At 37.0% G+C, this 23,690-nt stretch overlaps 1 protein-coding gene across 1 annotated transcript; it reads left to right on the forward strand.

The window, feature by feature from the left end:
• The first annotated feature begins 3,978 nt into the window (after positions 1-3,978).
• Positions 3,979-12,300, forward strand: LOC117403364 (VIP peptides-like). Its single transcript, XM_034005457.3, has 7 exons — positions 3,979-4,127; positions 4,917-5,030; positions 5,478-5,600; positions 5,861-5,965; positions 7,456-7,587; positions 9,711-9,822; positions 11,182-12,300. Exons 2-7 carry the CDS (start codon positions 4,927-4,929, stop codon positions 11,188-11,190), a joined length of 585 nt encoding a protein of 194 aa, XP_033861348.3. The 5' UTR covers positions 3,979-4,127; positions 4,917-4,926; the 3' UTR covers positions 11,191-12,300.
• Positions 12,301-23,690: the final 11,390 nt, after the last annotated feature.

Below are 23,690 nucleotides of genomic sequence, written 5' to 3' on the forward strand. Positions count from 1 at the left end.
TGTAAGGTTTCTGTCGGAGTAACTTTGTAGGAAAGAGTACATAGCTGAATACACAGAAGTCCAGATTTTTCAGAAGACCTCAGTTTATTTTCAATCATATACTTCATTACCCCATCCTCACAATCGGGTACACAAGCCACAGATAGCCAATATATGCATAGCATCATAAGAGTTCGGGTATTTAGTACCAACTCTGAAAGAGATTCAGGTTACATTAAGTTTTTATAATCTTCTTATATCCCTGCACAATTATTAACTGCCATACCCTACTTATTCAACTCTCTTCATTATACATACGCACCCACAATGCATCTCCTCCGTTGACAGGTGGAGTTTGACGTCAGTCTCTCCAGAGCCTCAAACCTTAAAGGTGCAGAGTTAGGATTAATATATAAGGGATCATTACAGTACCCAGGGAAGCACAGCAGGGATTGCACAAACAAGTAAGAGCACAACAAAGCATGGAGCGCGGTGGAGCAGAAGCGGCACCGTGAAGCCAAGAGAGGTATGGCAAAACACACCAAACAACTAAAGCACAGAAATTCAAGCGAAAGCCTGGCAACGCATATGGAAGCACAGACATCAAATGGGAACGGAACTGGGGTCTGCAGCACTGGGTGGCAATACGCAAATGCAAAAAAGCAAGACAGAGAATGAGTGTTCGACCCAGGGCTTAAATAGGGAGGTTAACTGATAGACTGGCAGGATGAACTAGAAAGGAGCCCCTGCTCCTGCCCCCCGAACCACACAAAGGTTAGAAGACTTTTTGTTTGTTTAGCTCCAACTGAATGAAAAACACCTAGGTTCACACTTACACTTTGAATTTATAGGAATATAAGATAATTTACTATGTTTAAAAAAAAAAAAAAAAAAAAAAACATTTTTGTGCTCCTCAGTCTTCAGCATGATCAAAATGATGTGTCCGAAAGAGGGAGCACAAGGAGGTTAAATGACTTGCTCAAGGTCACACAGTGATTCAGTGAGAGAGCTGGGATTTGAACTGGGGATCTCCTGGTTACAAATCCTTTTCTTTTATCACCAGACCACACAGCCTCCTTGGTTAATATATGCATGTTTTTTTTTAATTAATACATTCAACTGGTAATTTCTGATATATTATAAAAAGCCAGTTCTGTTTTTAATAGATCACAGAAAATTTTAAAATATAATTTCTGCAATAATAGCTTATTAAAACAGTTGTATTTAGCAGTGCCATACACATGGAGTCTTCTAAATTATCAGATGAAGAATGTAAACCTACAGTATTGTAATCACTTTTGAGTCATTGACATGTGTAAGTGTGACACATGGCTGCTGACTCATTTTACCAATACAAAAAATGCAATGCAAATGTTTTTCACAATACTGTTACTCCTCTGTGGTCAAATCTTCCTTCTACCACCTTTGAAACATCTCCAAAGTCCGTCCCTACCTTTCCCTACCTTTCCCTACCGGACACGGAGATACTCAGTCACGCATTTGTCTCTTCTCGACTCTTGCAACTCTCTCTATGGGTGGTCTCCCGGCACGCACTATCAACCGACTCTAGCTAGTTCAGAATGCAGACGCCAGGATCCTTACCAGATGTAAAAAACATGAAGACATCACCCCCCGTCTTGCCCACCTGCACTGGCTACCTGTAAACTTCAGCATTACTTTCAAAATTCTCCTGCTCACCTACAATGCCATTCATCACACAGGTCCTGAGTACCTCTTCAACCTGACCCGCTATGTCCCTGCCCGCAAGCTGAGGTCCTCCGACTCTGGCCTGCTTGTTATCCCAAAGCAAAAGTGCACCACACTTGGAGAACGCTCGTTTAGCTTCATGGCTCTGACTCTCTGGAACTCTCCCCCAGCTTTGGTGTGTGATGCTCCCACCGTCGCTCGCTTTAAATAAACTCTCAAGACCCACTTGTTCTCTCTTGCTTTCCATGCTCTTTAAGCCTGATATCTGTTATTAGCTGTTGTGTCTTTTTCACTGTATCTTATTCTCATGATTCTATATGACATACACATACTGTTATGTCTCTGCTGCTTCTGATCTTTCACTGCATCTTCTTATGATTCTATATGACATATGCATCCACAATGTTTTAGAATTTTCACATCCTAGCCTTGTATTTAATGTAGTATGCATTGTTTTTACTGTATCTTGTAAAGCGCTTTGTGGTGATGGTCCACTATGAAAGGCGCTATATAAAATAAAGATTGATTGATTGATTGATTGATTGATTGATTGATACTAACATGTGTTATTCAACTTCTCAACTGTATAATATTTCAATAGGCTATATGCCTAAATGCAAGCCTAACTGACTTTATTTAGACTTTTTCAGCACTTAACAACTTTGCAAAAAATATAAACCTACTAACACTAATTAAAAAGTTTCAGTGTCCTAATGGAAATAAGTTATACAATAAAAATTGGAAAACCCAAGACCGGTAAATGAGTAAATTATTCTTTATTGGGAATAGGAATGGCTAACTGAACATTAGAAACATTTACTAAGCATGCGAAGGCAAAACCATTAAAATCTAATAGCAAACTAATAAGCAAATTGGTATCTGTTTATGTCTTGTAATCTATTAGTCATGTGCTGATGGGTAATACATTGTCCATTACTCACTGATGAGCAGTCAATGCCTATGTAATATACAGAAATAGGGAATAATTCATTTTATATTCACTGCAATAATTATTAGTTCTTGGTTAATACAATGCTGCACTGTGTTATCTAAAGCAATACAAAATACAAACTAATATAAAAAAGATTGTTGGTGTTATAATACATACAGACATGATAATAATAATAATAATAATAATAATAATAATAATAATAATAATAATAATAATAATAATAAACAACTTATTTTTTAATATTTTACCAAGGCATTCAGCATTTATTTGCTCTTAAAGATAGTCATACTACAAGTCAATTCAAGTCTCTGTTTAATGTAACAATGTACTGAATAATGGCCACACACTTGTGTATAAATAGCAGTTTATTTTACTTTTTAAATAGGAGTTTGAATATTTACTGACATGCTTGTATGCCAGACTTCCTTACAACAGCCTTCTTAGTGCTTTTACAAATTGGTTTAAAGAAAGTCAATCCTAACCCTAAATCTGTTGTATAAAAACATATTGGTTTCATACATTAGTTTTATACTTTCCAACCATTACAGCTAATTGGATATTGCTGTATAAATCACAAATTAAGAGCAATACTAAATTTGCAAAAACTATTAACAAGAAAGCTGTTATTAATGGCCAATATAATTACGACATGAACGTTGTTGTAAAAGTGGTAGAACATTATAAATGTTGTATATGTGGTACCATTAATGAAAGTGGGCTAGAAACATGCTAAAGGTAATGTCATCAATTAAACGAAGAGGACATTACATTTAGGTTAGATATATAAAAACAAACTTTAATAAAGACGTACAATACCTAAGAGTTTTAAACATGGGATTTTTACAAAGATATATTTATACAATGTAAACCCAGTTACCAATTTTTAAAACTTCACCAGCGCAAACGTGCTTTTGCTAAAAGTATTGCAATTTATTTTGCACCCCTTCTAGATGTCATGTTACCTTTGATACATCTGCTCCATTTTACTATTGTGGTTAACATTTGTAATGTATATAGGGCTTTTATCTGACTATTTCTGCACTGGGTAATATAATCATATTAAGTTATCTGAACCAAACTACTTTATTTTATAAATCGAAATTTAACTTAAAAACAAGGAACTGGCTGATGCGTCAACATATTTGACAACAAGAATTAAAATAAGAATCCAATGTTGCACACTATTAGCAAAGGAGGGACCTTATTAAACCGGCCAACAAAACGATGACGAACCCACTCATCCTGATGGGCCTGATATGACGTATCTACATTTTTCAAACGTAATTACCATCTTGTGGAAAGTGTTCAGATGTATAAAACGAGGGAGGCTGTTGCATACTTTGAGAGTACAGTGGAGTGTTCTATTGGAGAGAGCCAGGGTAGTTCTGAAGATCGGACTCAGTTCCTAGATTACCACCAAGGAGAGACAGAGCGCTGCTTTCAGCACCAAGGACAACTCAAAGTACTGAAGCAAAGGGTTTAAAGCAGTGTAAGTAATGCACATCTTTCTATCATTTATTAAATATAAATTAATGACCATGTACCATTTTTTTTTTTATTATTTTTGTATTTATTTATTTTTTACCAATGAACGTTATAGAAATATTACTTTCTTCTTAAGTGTTAACAAGCGAAAAACTATCTTTATGAGTGCGGGGCATATTCACATAGCATTGCCACCTTGCTAAGTTAACACGATTTTGTTTTCTGAATAGAAAACAAAAAGTTAATGTTTAAAAAAGAATAAATAACCCAGGAGTTTAATTAAAGAGCTTCTACGTTCTTCTTAGTGGTTTATTCAGTTTTGTAACGTCAGCTTGTTTTGAAATGTATAATTGACTGTAGTTCATTGCACACTTGTGTTTCAGAGATTTATGATAGATGAAATGTTAACCGTGTAAGTCCAGAGATTATAGACAAAGAGAAGGAGAGGTGATACATTTTATTGGACGAACTAAACAATAATTAATCACAAGCTGTGAATACGCCCATATTTGTTTTTAGGTATTTTGAAAGACAGGTACTGTCAGAACGTTTTGTTTTTCGATCCAATGCATATTCATTTCATGGTAAATGTATCTATAACATAATGTATGATTCTCAAAAACATTAATTGTACTTGACGGTGTTAAAAACAATTAAGAGTTTACATTTTTGAAAACGGAAGGTTTTAAAGCTATCGAAACTGCGGTATGTCAAAAGACACCCCCTTACTTTTGGCAAATAATATTTGAATTTGATGGTGCATCAGATATGTTGTTTTGCCCTTTCTTTCTAGATTCAAAGCTATGTTACAAATGAACAGTTCCCAGCTTCTGCTGTTATTTGCCCTGTGGAGTGTGTTATATTCTAAGACACTGGGGCTACCTGCGCTTGGAACATATACCACGAGGTAAGGGTTTTTCATAGTAACGTGCAACAAGTTAACAAGTCGTTTTCTTAATTATTATTATTTATTTCTTAGCAGACGCCCTTATCCAGGTTGACTTACAATTATCACGTTAATGTTTTCCATTTTTATCACACCCAGGGATACTGTCATAAGTGGTGCATATGCTGCGGTAAAAGTCAGAATATGGTAAATCTTAAATTCTACCGGTAACTGTCAACATTTATCAAGTAAAGTGGTAAATGTCCGGAATGATTATATATATATATATATATATAGAGAGAGAGAGAGAGAGAGAGAGAGAGAGAGAGAGAGAGAGAGAGAGAGAGAGAGAGAGAGAGAGAGAGAGAGAGTGATAAAGACCAAATATGACACGAATATAAAACAAAGCAAATCTATTAAGTATTACAGTCAACGAGTTGTTTATTACAGTGCCTTTCTTACTTACAGGTTGGGGAAGACAATGACTTTAGATGGAGATAGTGAAAGCGACTGGGCAAAGGACTCATCAAAACACGATTCGGTTCCAGAAAGCTATAAACTTTACTATGATTTAGAAAATGCAGTGGCCAGGTAGGAATATTTTGGTCAGATATTTTCATTACTATATTAATACTGACAGTTGTGGAGTTCAGTTGTTTTCTTATTATTGGCATCCTATTTTAGGAAACGAAATGTTCAATATATGCAATAATTAAAAAAAAATGATAACAAGTGTTATGTAAACTGTGTGAATTAACTTCTTCTTCTTCTTCTTCTTCTTCTTCTTCTTCTTCTTCTTCTTCTTCTTCTTCTTCTTCTTCTTCTTATTATTATTATTATTATTATTTTAGAACTACAAGACACGCGGATGGGCTTTTCACGAGTGAATACAGTAAACTTCTTGGCCAGCTTTCTGCAAGACAATATTTAGAGTCTCTTATTGGAAAAAGAGTCAGGTAAAATATGTGGCTGTTTAATTCATACAATTCAAATATGTTCATACCGGTGAAAGTGCAGTATTCCATGCTGATACCTTATCGTCATTTGCACAGTCAAAAAGGCAAAAATGTCATGGAATTTCTGCACCCCCCGACTTCCGGGTCTCATCGGAACGCCTCCTTGCTTTCCCTTCACTTCACGCATCTATGGAAGAGCCCTAAAGCCATGTGAGAAAACCCAAATTTCGCTATTTTACATGGAGCTGGGTCTGTGGATCAGGCGGAGCGCGGAACTCTTGTTCACAGCACTGTTGTCTGAGTCTCAAATTCACTACCGTCGGGTTTTAATATTCTAAAAACGGGCTTTCTAGTATACATTCCTTTTCCCGCATGTATTATTGAATCATATATATTTGAGAAAACAAATACAGTTTAGAGTAAGCATGTTTTACATGATAAATAATGAATCTACGTTTCTCTTTAAGCAATTTACAGTTATTAATTAAGGCTGTTTTATCAATAAAAAGCATCTTGCCCTATCATAATTGATCATTTTTATACAGCATAGACAACCGTCACTTCGTAAAAATGCATACAATTTTGGAGCAATGCAAATGATTTATATCTATTATATTATAATGATGACACCAAATTGGCAATAATGTGTCATTCAAGGTGTCATTCCTGTATGAATAATGTATTTCAAAGGTCATTTCATTTGCTTATATGTGAGCACACATATATCTTAGAAAAAATAAAGAATGTTTTGGGCAATGCGTTTTACACCCTGCAGTCATCCACATCTGTATATAGTTAATTATGGCTTTAATTGCGTGGTATAGTTTGTAAGACGTTGCTCACTGGTTTAGTGTCCTCATGGGGCAGGATTGTCTTTTGCATTTTGATTGATTAAAATATATGAAAATGATTATTCTTTTTAATATTTATAGTGATGGAGTAATTGTGTGGTATAGTTTTAAAGACGTTTCGCATGGTTTTAGTGACCAGTCCGGATATATACATATATATAAAGTAAACACCTATTTATTTATTTTATTTTGTTATTTATTTTTTACTGTCATTGTGATAAAAAGTCCTCCCATACCTATTTAGCGTTCACAAATAAATACGTATTTTTAGACACAGTAGTAAGACAAGGTAAAAGTAGTTTAACGGTTTATAATTGAAATACAGTAGAATTACAATAGTCCATTACCAGATTATACAGTCCTCTAATCAGGATTCAAATGCTGAAATAGAGCACTGTGTTGCAGCTTGAGTTATACGTTTTTGCTACTGTACTTCCCCCTTTTTTAAATGTATAACATAACATAGTATTGATGTACAATGTGAATATAGCTTTCTTTACGTTTAATTAAGCAACTTTAAGGGAAGTTGCCAATATGAATACATGGCAAATCCAATACACAGATTATAAATTGTGTGTTTACTGACAAGTATATCCTAAGATTTTATATTAATATGCTGCTGTTTCTTTCCTTTGACAGCAACAACTTTCTGGAGGAACAGATACCAGTCAAGCGCCACTCTGATTCCATATTTACTGACAACTATAGCCGCTTTCGAAAACAAATGGCTGTAAAGAAATACCTAAACTCTGTCCTTACAGGAAAAAGAAGGTATGGGGAAAAAGTGCTAATACTCAAAAGAAACCAACAAAAAAGAGTGTAAGGCCTCAAACTAATTTTATATGTTACTGCTAAAGTCCGAAATTGGTCAGGAATTAACCAGCTAAATACAAGATTAACCAGTCATGTTGCATGAAGTCTTCTTTTGGCATTATTAAAAATTATGGTTAATCTTCATTTTCCACAAACTATGCTTGCTCAAGTGATAAATATTTAATAAAAATATATATTTCAAAAATTGCTTAAGAAACACACAGGGACGTGTGTACATTTATGCAAATCTTTGGCACACAGTCTAATGATAAACAGGTGCTAAATTTGATTACCATTCTATCATACTACAGCTTTGAATTAATGTTATGTTGTCATTTCCTAATAAGTCAATTGAACTTTAACTTAAACTTAGCTTCTTGTTTTTACTGTAATGTGAAAACACTGTACCAGTGTTTTGCATTAAGCTGGGATATGACATCAGTGGGCATTAGTTTTTCCACTTGCTACAACTAGAGTAACTATTTACTGGTTTTGTGGGCAACAGTACATTTTTGGTCATAGTATATAATATTACAGGCAATATTGGCAGGGTTTCCATGGACGTTAAAAACTCAAATTTCTCTCTCCATTGTTGTGAGAATGTGACATAGCAGCACATACCACGTACATTCCTCACGTTATAGGAAGTGTGCATCTAAAACATGGTATGGCTCAAAAGGGTAGGTAAATCGCCTTCTCTAGTTAAAAAGCAGTGCAAATTGACAAAAAACTATGGTTTTTTGCATGGAAACATGCTTGAAAGCCGTACCTTATGTTGTCAAGACTTCAGCAGTGAAGATCCCATACCAAGCAAATCTTTATTATCAACTGAGATCTGCTGAAAGTAGCAAAGTTGACCAAATAGGAAAAAATAAGCACATGAAGGGATTAGAGACCTCTTCATTCAGTATTAATTAAGTGACACAATTTATTCAACATTTCAAATATTTTACAACCAAGGTTGTAAAAACAATGAAGCTACTACAAATTAAAAAATGCAGCCCTTTGCAATAAATAAATACATAAATAACGAAGCCCTTTGCAAAGCACCGAACTATTTTTTTTCATCCTTTATACTTTTGTAATCTTCGTGTTTGGTCATCAGATGATGTGATACAGAACAGAAAAGCCAGAGCTTTGTTTTGTTTTTTAATCGCTCTTCCTGCAGGGATTTAGAGGACAGATTTCAAACCCCAGTGCACTAGAGCGGCCATTTTGAAAATAGCTTAAAACAAGCTTTAAAGTTATAAGTGTAAAAAGTTGTCAGGATGTTAACAATGAAAAGAAAAATTACAGGTATGTTATTTAAACAGTTGTAGCAACACATGGGGACATGTAACGCTATATTTTTTGGAACCCCACTACTTATTCTTTAAGTAGCATCTATAGTGGGTACCTACCAAGAACAAAATGTATAAAATGGGGCTTCCATCATTATTATTATAAGAAGAATATTATGTAGTGGGAAATGTGGGTAAGCATGGTAGCCTATAGTAGATTTACTTCCAGTATTTAGAAAATGTGCTGTAATAAACATTTTTACTGGACAATTTTTATATCATTAACCTAAAGTGCTGGATTTTAGCTTCGTTCGTAGACTGCCATAATGACCAGAATTGCTGAAGCTGTGATTCTGTAGGAAAATGTATTGTATATGTACGTGTTTAATAGGTTTATAATAAATATATATGCAGTCAAAAAATGTTTAGCAAATAATCCATGGATAGTACACAGCGCTTCTTATGGAATGTTGGTATTTGTTTACTTTATTGTTTTTTATATTTGTTTGGTGGCCAAATTAGGCAGCCTGCACTTGCGGTTCTTCAACACAACAATCTGGAACTCGGACAGAAACATTTGACTATATTTTAATATTAAGTAGGACATTTGCATTTGGGAGGAGAATTTCTCTCCCTAAAAGAAAACTACATGGAAACCAAGTTACTCAAAAGATACTACCAAAATAGCGTGAGAAAAAAGATGAGTCCTGTTTGTATCTAAAATAGTGATGAAAAACTAAAAATGATATTCATTAGTTTTCTGATGTGAGTGTAACAAGTTCCTTTTCTCATCTGTAACAGCCATGAAGAAATGAATCCTGCAAGCCTTCAGGAAGAAGCCACCCTTAGTGAGCCCTACTCAGAAAACTATGATGCAGATTCTGTAAATGAGCTCCTGAGCCGCCTCCCATTGGTAGGTCATATTTTGCATTAATCCATCACTGAAGTTGGTAGGGATACAAAAATACGGCTTTTATGTTTATTAGTGTGAACCTGTTCCAAAATTTAAAGACACTGAAAAAAGACTTCTTGGTGAAACGTTTGTTATTGAATTAATTTATTTTAGTATTTCTACACTCTATCACTGAACCATAATAATTTTTTATTTTAATTTAAAAGCTTTTTTTTATAATAATGTAATTTAAATACAGTGAAGTGTGCTGCAGATCTGATCAAACTTCAGTTCCCAGTTGCAGCAGGAGGGGCATGACCTAATCTCCTCCGAAATAGCACCTGATTCGCTTGTTCCTGAGCAACAGCGAATCAGGTGAGTCAGCTGCAAGTATTGGCAGTTCTTCCCTTATATTCCTGCAATTAGAGCCAACAAATGCCAAGAAAATAGCAGTTCCAAACATAAGGTTAGAAAGAGAAGATTGCTGTGTGCGCTTTCAGTTGCTTGCACAGAAGTAATTGGAAAACCTTGGTGTGGCTAAACATAAAACTGTAAAAAATGACTGGGATGTAAACCTGTCAGAAATGCAATTTAAAGAGTTGGAACAACATGTGAGTAAACATCTACATTACATTGTTGTACCCCTACCTGCTTGTTCTTTATTTGCAACCAAACATTGTGGTGCTTTAAACAAATGTACTGCTTACTACTCATATACCAAATGTACTCCAGAAGCTCAACACTCCAGCAAGTCATATTCAAAATTTTGAAATTATAATCTGGTGGCAGGCATGTGTCGAAAATGTAGAACAGTGTACCCAAAAATGGGTATCTGAGCAATTGTTCAGGTATATCAAGTTAAATTGATAAATTTAAATACCTATTTTTACTCTTACCATTTGTTATGAGCTTCTAAGTATGCTTGGTAGAAGCTACAACAGCACTAATTTACTAGATAGACCTGGATTAAACCAAATTAAAGTTAATCTAAAATATATTTGTTGCATATAAATGGTTTAAATGTTTTAAAATATTGTAAAAGGCAGAAATTCAAATGCAGTAAGACAGAAATTCCAGATACAATTGGCTGTTACCGAAGCAGTAATTTTTAACTGGGTAGGACAAAGAGATTCAGGGTGGGTTTGGGTATTAAAACCTCACCAGTCAGTAATGTAGCAGGTAATATCCACTGCAGTTAGTGTCATTGTGTCATATATATATATATATTTTTTTTTCTTGTCACATTATCTCAGTGTGGAGCAACAGCAGTGCTCTTGAAGTACACTATGTGTATGGAAATGTGTCTTTAAAAGTAGACAGTTGGACAGTTAGAATAAAAAATGCTTAATCTGAGTTACATCAATCCTTTCTTTTTTTCAGACCCTCTGAAGAAACACACTGGAAAGATAAACATAACTTTACATATGTTTCAGTTTAAACAGCATTACAAGGACTTCAGTATTAAAACAAAAACAGATGTTGTGAAGTTGAAATGGTGATACTGTATATGTGGTTATTATATATACACAAGTTGATGTTTACACTGTAAATAGTATAATTTAGAGAGCTTTGCATAAATCTGTACATATGTATGCTAGCCTTGAATTCAGAAATATTGCATGGACCTATCTTCTGTAAATCCTTAGTTCAATAAATGCCTTGAAATGAGTACTGTGCAACACAATGCAGCATTATATATATATATATATATATACCATTCTTTCCAAACATATAAGCATGAATATAAACAAAACATATTATTAATGCAACTCAGGATACATTTTGTACAATAACCCTCTTAAATTGTCATACTTCCCTTTTAACATTGGTTATTGTAGATTTTGTTAGCACACCTTGAAGGGGTACAATAACCACTTAAAGGAGTGCTAGCCAAGGATTTAAAATCAGTGGTCTTCTTCTTTATACTTTCATTTATTCTTATTAACACTGTAGACAAAATTAAACAACCAGATTTTTTTAATTAATTAATTTATTTGTTTTAATCTTCTTGGTATTCCTGTGTAGTATGTCACATGACCTGACTGTAGTTAGAGCATAGGAGTGAAACTAAGTTACAGCACAGGAAGTTGGAACCACTAAGCAGTTTTCTCATTGTTGAGCCTAAAACTCTTAGATAATTTAATCTATACTTTCCATGTACTAACTTTAACACTCATGCCTAAAGAGTCCATATACATTAGGCATGATGGCACTGTCTATAAAAATATTATTCTTATTATTATTTTTTAAAACATTTATCAAAGAAAGCTGACTAAACTGTATCAATTTACAGTAATGATCAGCCAGGAAAATGATTCATGCCAGAGCATAAAATATTTTAAAAAATATTTTATGAAAATTATTAGGATACAAAAAATGATGAGTATAATGTTTACTTCTAGCAAAATGTCATTCCATATTGCAGTAGAGTTGGGAAAACCTTGTATTTTCTTTCCCAAATGAATGTAACTTCTGAAATATGCACTAAATAAAAAATAAAGTTTTATTAGTGCAAACATGTTTGCTTTATTTAACCCTAAAATACCTTGTGAAGGTGGAGTAAGAGCAAGATTTATAATGGGTGGCATTACCATGTGAAATGACACAATTTGAATAGCTTCTTTTACATTCCCCATTGCATTGTATGTTTTTTAAAATCATTCTAAGTGGTTATGGGTGCTTATCTCCATTATTGAGTTAGCTGCCTTTATATGGCTTTGAGTTTGCTTTGAGCTTGTCTGGCCAGCTCCACCTACTCTCTATCTCTAAATGGATCTACTGTAGATCCGGTGGTGTTGGCAAAGTTAAAAGTTTATATTGTCACAGAATTTGAATGGAATGAAGAAGACTTTTCAATGCCGTTAGTCAAACCCAAAGCCAAGTAAAGACAAATATAATAACTCAAATATTTGAGCAATATAACCCAAAATGATTACAAACATATGAAATAGAAGAGAAATGTAAACATATACATTAACACTAGAACCGCCGTGGTTATACTCATACCTAAAACCGCTGCCGGCAGTCATTATGACAGTTACATTTTAAACAACATCAATGTTAAAATGAAAGACAAACTATTGGATACAACTCAAACTTTTTATTCAAGCACGTCACATCAAACATCTGCACAGCCAAAACACCATATTTAAATGAACAATTAAACATAAAAGGGTTTATTTTCTAACTTATCACATATAAAGCACTACTTCCAAAAATGAAAAACTATAATAAAATAAACATTTCAAAAGAAACTAGTGTGTATGTACATACAAAACTGTAAAAACAAAATTATTTTTTAATTTAAAATGAAAGTGACATATGTTTTCTCTTGCGTGTGTCACTCGGTGCAGCACTGAATCCAGGTTGAGCTGCAGCAGCCTGCTGCTTTGCAGAAATGTTTCTGTTGAAGCGCTGTGGCTAGCTTCAAGATGAAATCTTTCCTACTGATATTTTCCCTGGTGCATTCCTTGTGTAAAACAAAGGAAATGATGGCTGCCATTCTTCTGTAGTTTCCTTCCCCCTTTTCCCCTCATAGGGCAAATGAAACTGTGCTATTTGTGTTCTGCCTTATTAGGAGAATGAAAGTACTAGTGGAATGGCATTATGGGGCAAGTAGGAGCCACCAACATGCCGCTTTGTAAGTGGTTTGTGACTTGCTGAGTTAATGAAATGCCTGATATAGCTGAATTGAGAGATTGGGTAAGTCAAAGAGTTCTCGCTGTCCTCTTGATCACGTTCTGTTAGAAATGATACATTTCAAGCAATGTATCTGCATTTATAACAGCATAGGAAAAGGGCTAATCTGCCTACATTACACTACTCCAATAGTCTGCTGAACATCTGTGCACCATAACAAGTGAATCAGTGAATGTTTATGCTGATACACATGATTTTCAGACAGCTGCTCCAGTAACCTATTTTATGTAATTCCCAATGAACTGTACAGGGTAAAATGGCTGGATACTACTGATGTCTGCAGACATGGCTGTCAGCAATGCAGGGCTTGCTTTGCATTAAACCAAAACCAATAAATCTGGCATGCATAACCATATCTCATAAACTCACAGTCTAGCTCCGCTGGTTGTAGTGATTGTTGAACATTATCAGGATAGCAAAACAATCGCGATTTCAAAGTAGTTTGCTATCTGCAGTGTGCACATGTTATATGGGGATTTTTTGTGTTTCTTTTGGCTTGTTTCTGGTGACAGTCAAATTTACAGCGATTTACAGGAAGTAATCATTGTAAAAGTCACCTACCAGAACCTTCATCAAGAAGGCAGTATCAAAATTAAATAATAACTTTTTTATATTAACATTTAAAACCTGGATTTACCTCAGTATGTTCTATGATTTGTCGGGGACACCTGAACTAACTTTTATTAAAACATAAATAATAATAAAAAAAAAACGTCCATATTGCAGAAAAAATAAATACACTTTATTAAATATTGTTTGTACTTGTCATTGATGCTTTTGGTTTCTCTAGACTTTGTCAGTGAAATGAAATGAGTCAAACAAATTGTACTGGGAACAGTCATCATCTAGGAGCATGAGATCTGACTTAGAGGTACATTGTTTGTGTCAGAGTCTTTGTACACTTTGTCCCAGAGGCAGAACTGACTTGAAGGCACAACAGAGACAAAATATATTTACAAAAAATGGTATGTGCAGAAACGGCCCATCGCCAACATTTTAAGGCATTTCGTTTTAGAAATCAATTTCCTGCCCAAACAATTATTCTTCTGAACATCATGATCCCTTATTTGTAATTACAAGTATTTCTCAAGTATTCTCATCTCTTTTACTGAAAAAAAAAGAAAAAACCATTATGGTTCAGAGGGACTATTTATTTACATAGAAACATGCAATGTGCAGTTCAGAAATTAGAAACATAACGATACAAGTGGTTGGTGCTTAAAAAACGTGATTAAGGCTGCTCAGATGATTAAGGCTGCATTTTTCTCACGATTATTACAGATTTCACAATTTCCTGTTTATAGTTCCCTTATCCAAGGCGACTTACAATTGTTACAAGATATCACATTATTTTTATTTACATACAATTAATTTTTTTTTTTTTACACATTATTTTTACACACAATTTATACAGTTGGGTTTTTACTGGAGCACTCTAGGTAAAGTACCTAGAGCCTGTGCCTGTATGTTGCAGCAGTGCCCCCCACCTGGGATTGAACCCACAACCCTCCAGTCAAGAGTCCAGAGCCATTATATATATATATATATATATATATATATTATACAGGGCAGATGTATAATATATACAGTACTGTGCAAAAGTTTTAGGCAGGTGTGAAAAAATGCTGTAAAGTAAGAATGCTTTCAAAAATAGACATGTTAATAGATTATATTTATCAATTAACTAAATGCAAAGTGAGTGAACAGAAGAAAAATCTAAATCAAATCCATATTTGGTGTGACCACCCTTTGCCTTCAAAACAGCATCAATTCTTCTAGGTACACTTGCACAAAGTCAAGGATTTTGTAGGCATATAGTCAGGTGTATGATTAAACAATTATACCAAACAGGTGCTAGTGATCATCAATTCAATATGTAGGTTGAAACACAATCATTAACTGAAACAGAAACAGCTGTGTAGGAGGAATAAAACTGGGTGAGGAACAGCCAAACTCAGCTAACAAGGTGAGGTTGCTGAAGACAGTTTACTCTCAAAAGTCATACACCATGGCAAGACTGAGCACAGCAACAAGACACAAGGTATTTATACTGCATCAGCAAGGTCTCTCCCAGGCAGAAATTTCAAGGCAGACAGGGGTTTCCAGATGTGCTGTCCAAGCTCTTTTGAAGAAGCACAAAGAAATGGGCAACGTTGAGGACCGTAGACGCAGTGGTCGGCCAAGGAAACTTACTGCAGCAGATGAAAGACACATCATGCTTACTTCCCTTCGCAATCGGAAGATGTCCAGCAGTGCCATCAGCTCAGAATTGGCAGAAAACAGTGGGACCCTGGTACACCCATCTACTGTCTGGAGAAGTCTGGTCAGAAATGGCCTTCATGGAAGACTTGCGGTCAAAAAGCCATACCTCCGACGTGGAAACAAGGCCAAGCGATTCAACTATGCACGAAAACACAGGAACTGGGGTGCAGAAAAATGGCAGCAGGTGCTCTGGACTGATGAGTCAAAATTTGAAATATTTGGCTGTAGCAGAAGGCAGTTTGTTCACCGAAGGGCTGGAGAGCAGTACACGAATGAGTGTCTGCAGGCAACAGCGAAGCATGGTGGAGGTTCCTTGCAAGTTTGGGGCTGCATTTCTGCAAATGGAGTTGGGGATTTGGTCAGAATTAATGGTCTCCTCAATGCTGAGAAGTACAGGCAGATACTTATCCATCATGCAATACCATCAGGGAGGCATCTGATTAGCCCCAAATTTATTCTGCAGCATGACAACGAGCCCAAACATACAACGAAAGTCATTAAGAACTATCTTCAGTGTAAAGAAGAACAAGGCGTCCTGGAAGTGATGGTATGGCCCCCACGGAGCCCTGATCTCAACATCATCGAGTCTGTCTGGGATTACATGAAGAGAGGGAAACAACTGAGGCTGCCTAAATCCACAGAAGAACTGTGGTTAGTTCTCCAAGATGTTTGTGCAAGTGTACCTAGAAGAATTGATGCTGTTTTGAAGGCAAAGGGTGGTCACACCAAATATTGATTTGATGTAGATTTTTCTTCTGTTCACTCACTTTGCATTTTGTTAATTGATAAATATAAACTATTAACATGTCTATTTTTGAAAGCATTCTTACTTTACAGCATTTTTCACACCTGCCTAAAACTTTTGCACAGTACTGTATATATGTGGTTTTCATGTGTTTTGGTGGTGGTTGGCAGGGATGTGGTTAATCCCTAGCCCTGCCAAATACATGTGAGAATGTGGCTGTGCCCAGTTCAGATCATTGGTGTTAATTGGGAAGAGCCACAGAGAATAAAAAGAGCTTGAAGCTCCATTAAGAGAGGACTGCCAGGGAGCTGATAGTGTATGTTCAACTAAGGAGTACTGTGTGTAGAAAAAAATAAAGTATTGTGTGTTTATACCTTGAGTCCTGCCACAATATATGTAAGCAATAAGGCACGACAGGGTGTGAGATATACTCTAATAAAAGACCCTTTCTTTTAGATCTACATTTTGGTTTGTTTTTGCTGTGCCAGGGTCTGTTTGCGTTACGTTTAACACATCGCGTTCAGTTTGACATAATACATTATTACATTGTAATGTTTCTGTATTACATTCTTCATTGCAATTTAACACCAGCTCATTTGAAGTCATCTGAAATGGAATACTGCTTGTTAATGTCTACAGGCAGAGGTTATTATTGAATCTCAAATGTCTTTTAGATAATTTTGCACTGATTTCACGTAAACTCTCAAGACATTTGTCTTGATTAGCTGCAAAGTTAGCAACTGACTCGTTGACGTTAGACATAGACTTTAATATTAGGTTAACATTCATGTTTTGTGTTGGCTTATGTGTGCTTCCATTTACTTTGGGAGTAGATAGATGTGCTTGCGTGATTGCATTCATTCGATTCTTGTTCTGCGCTTCTCCAGTAGAAGTCTCTAAATTCGTTGGGAGGTGTAGCAGGGCGATAGAAAGCCCTGCTGTATAAATGTAGTGTTATTTATTTCTAGAACGGGGTACCCCTCCGCAGTTTATTATTTTGTATTTGTTGTGTTTATGATTATTGTTGTATTACTATTATTGTTTTTGTTTGTGTATGATTTTGTAGTTTAAAGCACCGTTTATTATTGTTTTGTTTAATAGCGTGGATGAGAAGCCCCATCCACAGTAATTAAAAAACCTTGTGCAGAAGGTGGCCATCTCCCGAATTAAGTGATTAATTTGTTGCTAAATCGGGAGATGGTCACCTGCAGCAGTGTGGAGTAGTGGTGAGGGCTCTGGACTCTTGACTGGAGGGTCGTGGGTTCAATCCCAGGTGGGGGGGACACTGCTGCTGTACCCTTGAGCAAGGTACTTTACCTAGATTGCTCCAGTAAAAACCCAACTATATAAATGGGGAATTGTATGTAAAAATAATGTGATATCTTGTAACAATTGTAAGTCGCCCTGGATAAGGGCGTCTGCTAAGAAATAAATAATAATAATAATAATAATAATATAAACCTGCGGCTCTCTGCATTCCGGGTGGGGTGTTCTAGAGGAGAGAATGGGAGAGCAGTTGGAGAACGAGAATGAGAATGAGAACGAAACTGAAACGAAAGCGTAAGGAACAGTGAAGGCAACTGCCCAGCTTGACCTTAGGTCTGTTTTGGTTTGTGTTCGTGATTTGTTTTTGTTAAATTATTTATTTTGCTCTGAGAGCACAGTGTTTTGTGTTAAATCTTTTATTTTATTTTTGTGTTATTTAAAATAAATGGCGCTCGCTGCACTTTTTCACTGCAGTACTTGTTTGTGTTTTTGGTTCCTGCAACTGGCCTGACGTCACCACATGCCATTCCTGTCACACGTGGTGTCCTCATGGGATCAACCACAGCCTCCGCAGGTACTGCAGTTTTTTTCATTTTTTCGTTTTTTGTATTACTTGTGGAGGAGAAAGGAGGATGGGAAGGAGGAAGAGCTGCAAGAGGCAGCAGCAACAGCTGCCACTGGGGGACGTCAGCCCGATCTATGTGGTAGATGAGTGGTGCCCTGGTTGTGGGGTATGGGCACACCCAATACCAGGGAGAGGGGTGGGCTGCCCAAGCGAGCCAGGACCAGGCACCCCGGGGAAGACCCCAGAAGCGGGAGAGAGAAGACCTGGAGTGGGAGGAGCCTGAACGTCCTGCGTCTGAGTGGGAGGAGCCCGAACGTTCACAGCCCAAGAGGGTGGAGTCGGTGCGTCCACAGCCCAAGAGGGGGGAGTCGGTGCGTCCACAGCCCAAGAGGGCGGAGTCGGTGCGTCCACAGCCCAAGAGGGGGGAGTCGGTGCGTCCACAACCCAAGAGGGGGAAGTCAGTGCGCCCACAACCCAAGAGGGGAAAGGCCGAACGTCCACAACCCAGGTACCTGCTGGTTCTGCCTCCACCTCCGTGGGAGGACTGCTTGTCGCTCCCACCCCCACCAGCAGATGGAGAATACCTGCTGGTGCCACCTCCACCGCCCTGGGAGGACTGTTTGTCGCTCCCACCTCCACCAGCAGAGGGAGTACCATGCCGGTTCTGCCTCCACCGCCATGGGAGGACTGCTTGTCGCTCCCACTTCTGCCAGCAGAGGAAGTATACCTGCTGGTTCCGCCTCCACCACCGCCACCAGCAGAGGGAGCATGCCTGCTGGTTCCCTGCTGCAGCCAGAAGGGGAGGAGCCCCTGCCACCTTTGCAGCCTGAAGGGGGGGAGCCCCTGCCGCCTTCGCCAGGAGCAGAGTAGCAGGAGCTGCTTCTGTCTCCACCACCGCCTGAGGGAGAGGAGCGGGAGCTGCCCCGCCCGTCACGACAGGATGGTCCAGGACAAAATGTTGGCGGTCTCTGTGAGAGGACCGTCGCTGTTGGAGGCCTTGTGCACGCTGCTTTAAAATACGTCATCAGTGTAGGCGTTACACCCCTATCACGTGAAAATTGACACTGAAGGTGTACACCCCTATCACGTGAAAATTAAAAAATACCACCCTGTTGCAAATGATCATTCTGTTAACGATCGGGTCTGTGTAACACTTATGATCACTTCAATTTTTTAATCGTGTTCTTAAATTGAAAAATATATTGTTTTTAAATGCTTGCCTTTGTTTGCTGTGTTTTTATTTATGTTTTTTTTTATTCTGACTTAAAACTTTATTTATTAATGTATTTTATAGGGTTGTAAGTGCTTAATGTGCTTTTTTAAATGTATTAACCACAATCTCTGCAGTCAGAATATTGAATCCTGAATACAGTAAGTTGCTTCAGCGTTAAACAAAATACATTTTAAACAACTGCAAGCAGCTGACCGTATTCGGGTTTAACATTCTTGCCGCAGGGATTGTTGAAGATCTACATTTAGCTGATTATGAAGAATTCATCAAAACTATGAATGTAGCAACCATTAATGTAATAATCTCCCAGTAATGTAATAATCCTCAATAATGTATTTGTTGCCTATAATGTATTAATCACCCAATAATGTAATAACTCAACTGATAATGTAATATAATTTTTTTACCGATAATGTAATAATTTTTCACTGATAATGTAATAACTCTGACCTGCCTGACAATGTAATACACTTCTAACTCATACTGTAATTAATTACTTAGTCACTCAATTTGCCTTTTGTGAGGTATCCACGACAGCAATATCAGCAACAACAGTCACTTAAAACCAAAAGAGACACTTTTATTAGTGCCTGTATGCACTAGGTATTTTATAGGACTGAATATGCAACATAATTTTTACCCATTATTAAAGATAAACAAACTGACAGTTAATCTGATGGCCGCAGATACTGTCTTAATAAATTATTTTAATTTAGAAGCTGCGCGTACAGGCCTCCCACAGAGATGGTCCTCTCACAGAGATGCCACCACAGAGCACCCCTCCGGCCTGCAGTTTTTCTGATTAAACGAGTGCGATCGCAGACGCAGTGGTTAAAGTCAAACGCGCCTGCACCGTAGGGAGTGGATTCTCCAAAAGCGCAATTCTGATCAAAATAGAAACCCAGCGCAAGCGCGTTTAGTGGTGCAGTGACAGCACCCAGCCAATCAATGCTGAGTAGGTTGGGGAATCTGCTATCCAATCAGGGCCAGGCAACAATCCCTTTAAGAACAGAATGCGCTTGCGTCACCGCAAGGCTCCATTTTGAATGTAGAAGAGGCGATGATGTCGAGCGGCAGCAGCACAGAGCAACAACAACCAGTTCAAATCAGAAAAAGCTAGTAGGTCACTCGCCGAGAGAATATGTAAACCACGCTTCACGACACAGGAGATTGCTATATTGAAGGCAGCAGTAGGGCCGGTAGGTGACTTAATCACACACAAAAGACATAAGCCCTTGCAAAGGAGCCGGCTCTTTTGTACAGCGGTATTGCCGCTATGCTTCAGTGCGAGGGTTCGCGCCTGCCCTCCGCCTGTGATCGCTACAATATTAATAGAAGAAGTAGCCTAGAGGCACGTAGGGCAAACATTTATTATTTATAATAATACATGATTGCCCTATTTATAATAATTATACAAGGTACATTATTTCATGGCATTGATATTACTACATGTAAAGTGTAAAATACTTACTACCCTCCCTGATCTGTCTACCAGTAGCAGCAGCTGATTCATTTTCTAGCGGGACATGAAGTGCAGTATCATGTTCCCTCTGAGCTTGTAATGTACTAGAGTTTCAATATAACCAGGGCTTTAATTCTCATGGAATATTTCCTGGAGCCCAAGCAGGCAAAAGGTAAAATACACAAATACTGTATTTACATATTTTTGGGCGGATTGATTTGGAACAGTGATTAAACATAGTTTGAAAGATAACATTCAAGGTCCTTCATCAGAGATTTAAGCCCTCGTATTGACCAATCAGGCTAAAGGAAATCTCCGATCCATTTATTTGTTATAATGTTTCAAACTAGTTAAGCTCATACATTTTCAGGTAGCAAAACCAACATCTTGTTTCAGGTCTGCCGATAGTAGTGACTTATTTCAATCACTGAAACAAAGCAAATACATTGTGTTAAGCTTACACAGCAGTTAACTCGTTTAAAGTTGCACATGATACACGCACACACACACACACACACACAGCACCAGCAACAACCAGGGAAAGAAAGGGCAGACATACATATACAGATAGAGAGTAGTGGTGCTCCTGTTGTGCTGCTCTCCATATACTGTAAGTAAATATTTGTACTTGTAATAATTGCTAGTCCTCGTGAAAATAAATGTAGTACTCCATTCTATCTGCAAAACAAGATTTTTTTTTTAAGTCATATATTTGTTTATTATTAATTTACGAATAATATTGTTAATGTCTTATGTTTTGTTGTTTTTAGGTTCTTTTTTTTCTTTTCTTTTACTTTCTTTGATTTCCTCTTTCTATGTCAGTCCAAGCACATGCAGCTGCTATTTAAGACTACTTTGCTTTTCATAGTGTGTTAAATTCTTCCTGATTGCGCCACTATATAAACCTGGTTTCAGTGGGTCTTAACACAGTGCTCAGTTGTCTATTTGGGATCCTATTGCGCTGTCATCAGAATGTGAGTGAATGTGTTAATGATACCACACCCCAAAATTTATGCCGACATGTGGCGATGTGGCAGATGCTATATAATAGCGCAGGATATGTCTTCAGAATACCATCTGAGCGCAGTGGGGATTTTTTTATGTTTCTACTCCATTTTTGCACCACAGAACCAGGGGCAAGCGCTGTTTGCGCTTGCACTCGCATTTGCGCTGTGATCAGAATACAGCCCAGTGTCATGCATTTTGATGTGAAAATTTTCATTAGAAAAATACACAAGGCACGTCAACATGTATTTTAGGTATGAGAATGTGACAATGAAAACTCATATGACTTCCTATAGGCTAGTGAATTCATAGCCTTTAACTTACTGGGCAAATCTGCCTCTTTGAAGGAATATACACCTCCCATTACACCTTCCACAGTAAGAATGGCCATTGTCCTGTTTGTTTTTTTTTATTTTCTACTGCTTTCTTTTTTGTAATCCTCCTAAGGTCATGCCATTTTTTTTTTAAATGTCAAGTGTCTGTCGCTTACAGTGTCCCAGTGATTAATTATGTTAGTTATTTCTTTCCATAATTCTTTAATTAATGTTTTTTGGCCCTGCGAAGTGTTAAATATTATTTCTAGATTTTTTTTTTCCATTTCACTAACTAACAGGTCAATTTTGTCTTTGTGGAAATTTGTTTTCCTTTTCTTGTTGGCCGGTGCCATAGTTTCATCAAGGTCGGAGTCTTCAGAAGTCAGAGCTCAATCCTATTATATTAGCCTCCTACTTTCTGTTCACTATACCTCTCATTTATCTCTGCCAGAAAGAAGTTCTAAATCTGGACTTTCAGTGTTGCGAATCTATAATGAGATGCATATCCTGTATAATGAACAGTAATTTATGCTGTTCGTAAACTTGCAGTGATATTATGGTAGTTTTTAATGAAAAAGAGCTGTTTATTACATCACACACATTTTTTTAACGTAAGATGGAGGCTACGAATTCGCAGTATTTACGACAATCTAAGTAATATTAGTACATAGAGCCCATTATCACTAAGAAACAGGTGAAAAAAAATACACTAGCCTGGATGTGGACTTGACAAAAAAAATCATTCTGTACGATACGTAACTCTATTACTTAATGTAATGTATACAATAAAATCTAATATTAATGCAATAAGGTAAATAGCTTCACCTTACTTCTCAAAATGTACAACAGGCTCAATTACAACATTATCCACCCATGCCTTTCTTTTAAACTTACAATCATGGGCCATTCCACATGTTCAAGAATGGACAAACCATTGGTCTTTTATAAGAACCCCTGCCTCTCCGCTTGTGCAAAAAGTACATTTCAGAATATTTACAAATAAGATTTGTAATGTAAAGCTAAATCTAATTCTATGAACAACTCTTTTAAATACTGTAACATGCCAGCACACCCACTGCGGTAATAGGGGAACTGAATTAGGTGCCCCGTCAGTTCCCGGGGTGGTTTTGCATTATTGGCATGTCCCACTGTCTGTGTCTGGGTTATAGAGCATGGTATATGCCTACAGCACGTTACAGAGTATGATTGACAGCTGAGGGTCCTATGGGTGTTGTTCATGAGTTTTATTTGGGTTATGATAGGTGTTTGACTCCTGGGTGGGAGGGATAAGCTTTTGAGCAGTTGGGAATGTGTGGCTTAGCCGAGTGGAGTTTAGTTGA

The sequence above is a fragment of the Acipenser ruthenus genome, chromosome 5, assembly GCF_902713425.1.
Source record: "Acipenser ruthenus chromosome 5, fAciRut3.2 maternal haplotype, whole genome shotgun sequence".
In the NCBI taxonomy this organism is placed as follows: domain Eukaryota; kingdom Metazoa; phylum Chordata; class Actinopteri; order Acipenseriformes; family Acipenseridae; genus Acipenser; species Acipenser ruthenus.

Coding starts and splice junctions, on each gene's coding strand:
- LOC117403364 (XM_034005457.3), top strand. CDS start 4,927: ATGTTACAAATGAACAGTTCCCAGCTTCTGCTGTTATTTGCCCTGTGG. Junction 5,031..5,477: donor CTTGGAACATATACCACGAG/GTAAGGGTTTTT, acceptor TCTTACTTACAG/GTTGGGGAAGACAATGACTT. Junction 5,601..5,860: donor TTAGAAAATGCAGTGGCCAG/GTAGGAATATTT, acceptor TTATTATTTTAG/AACTACAAGACACGCGGATG.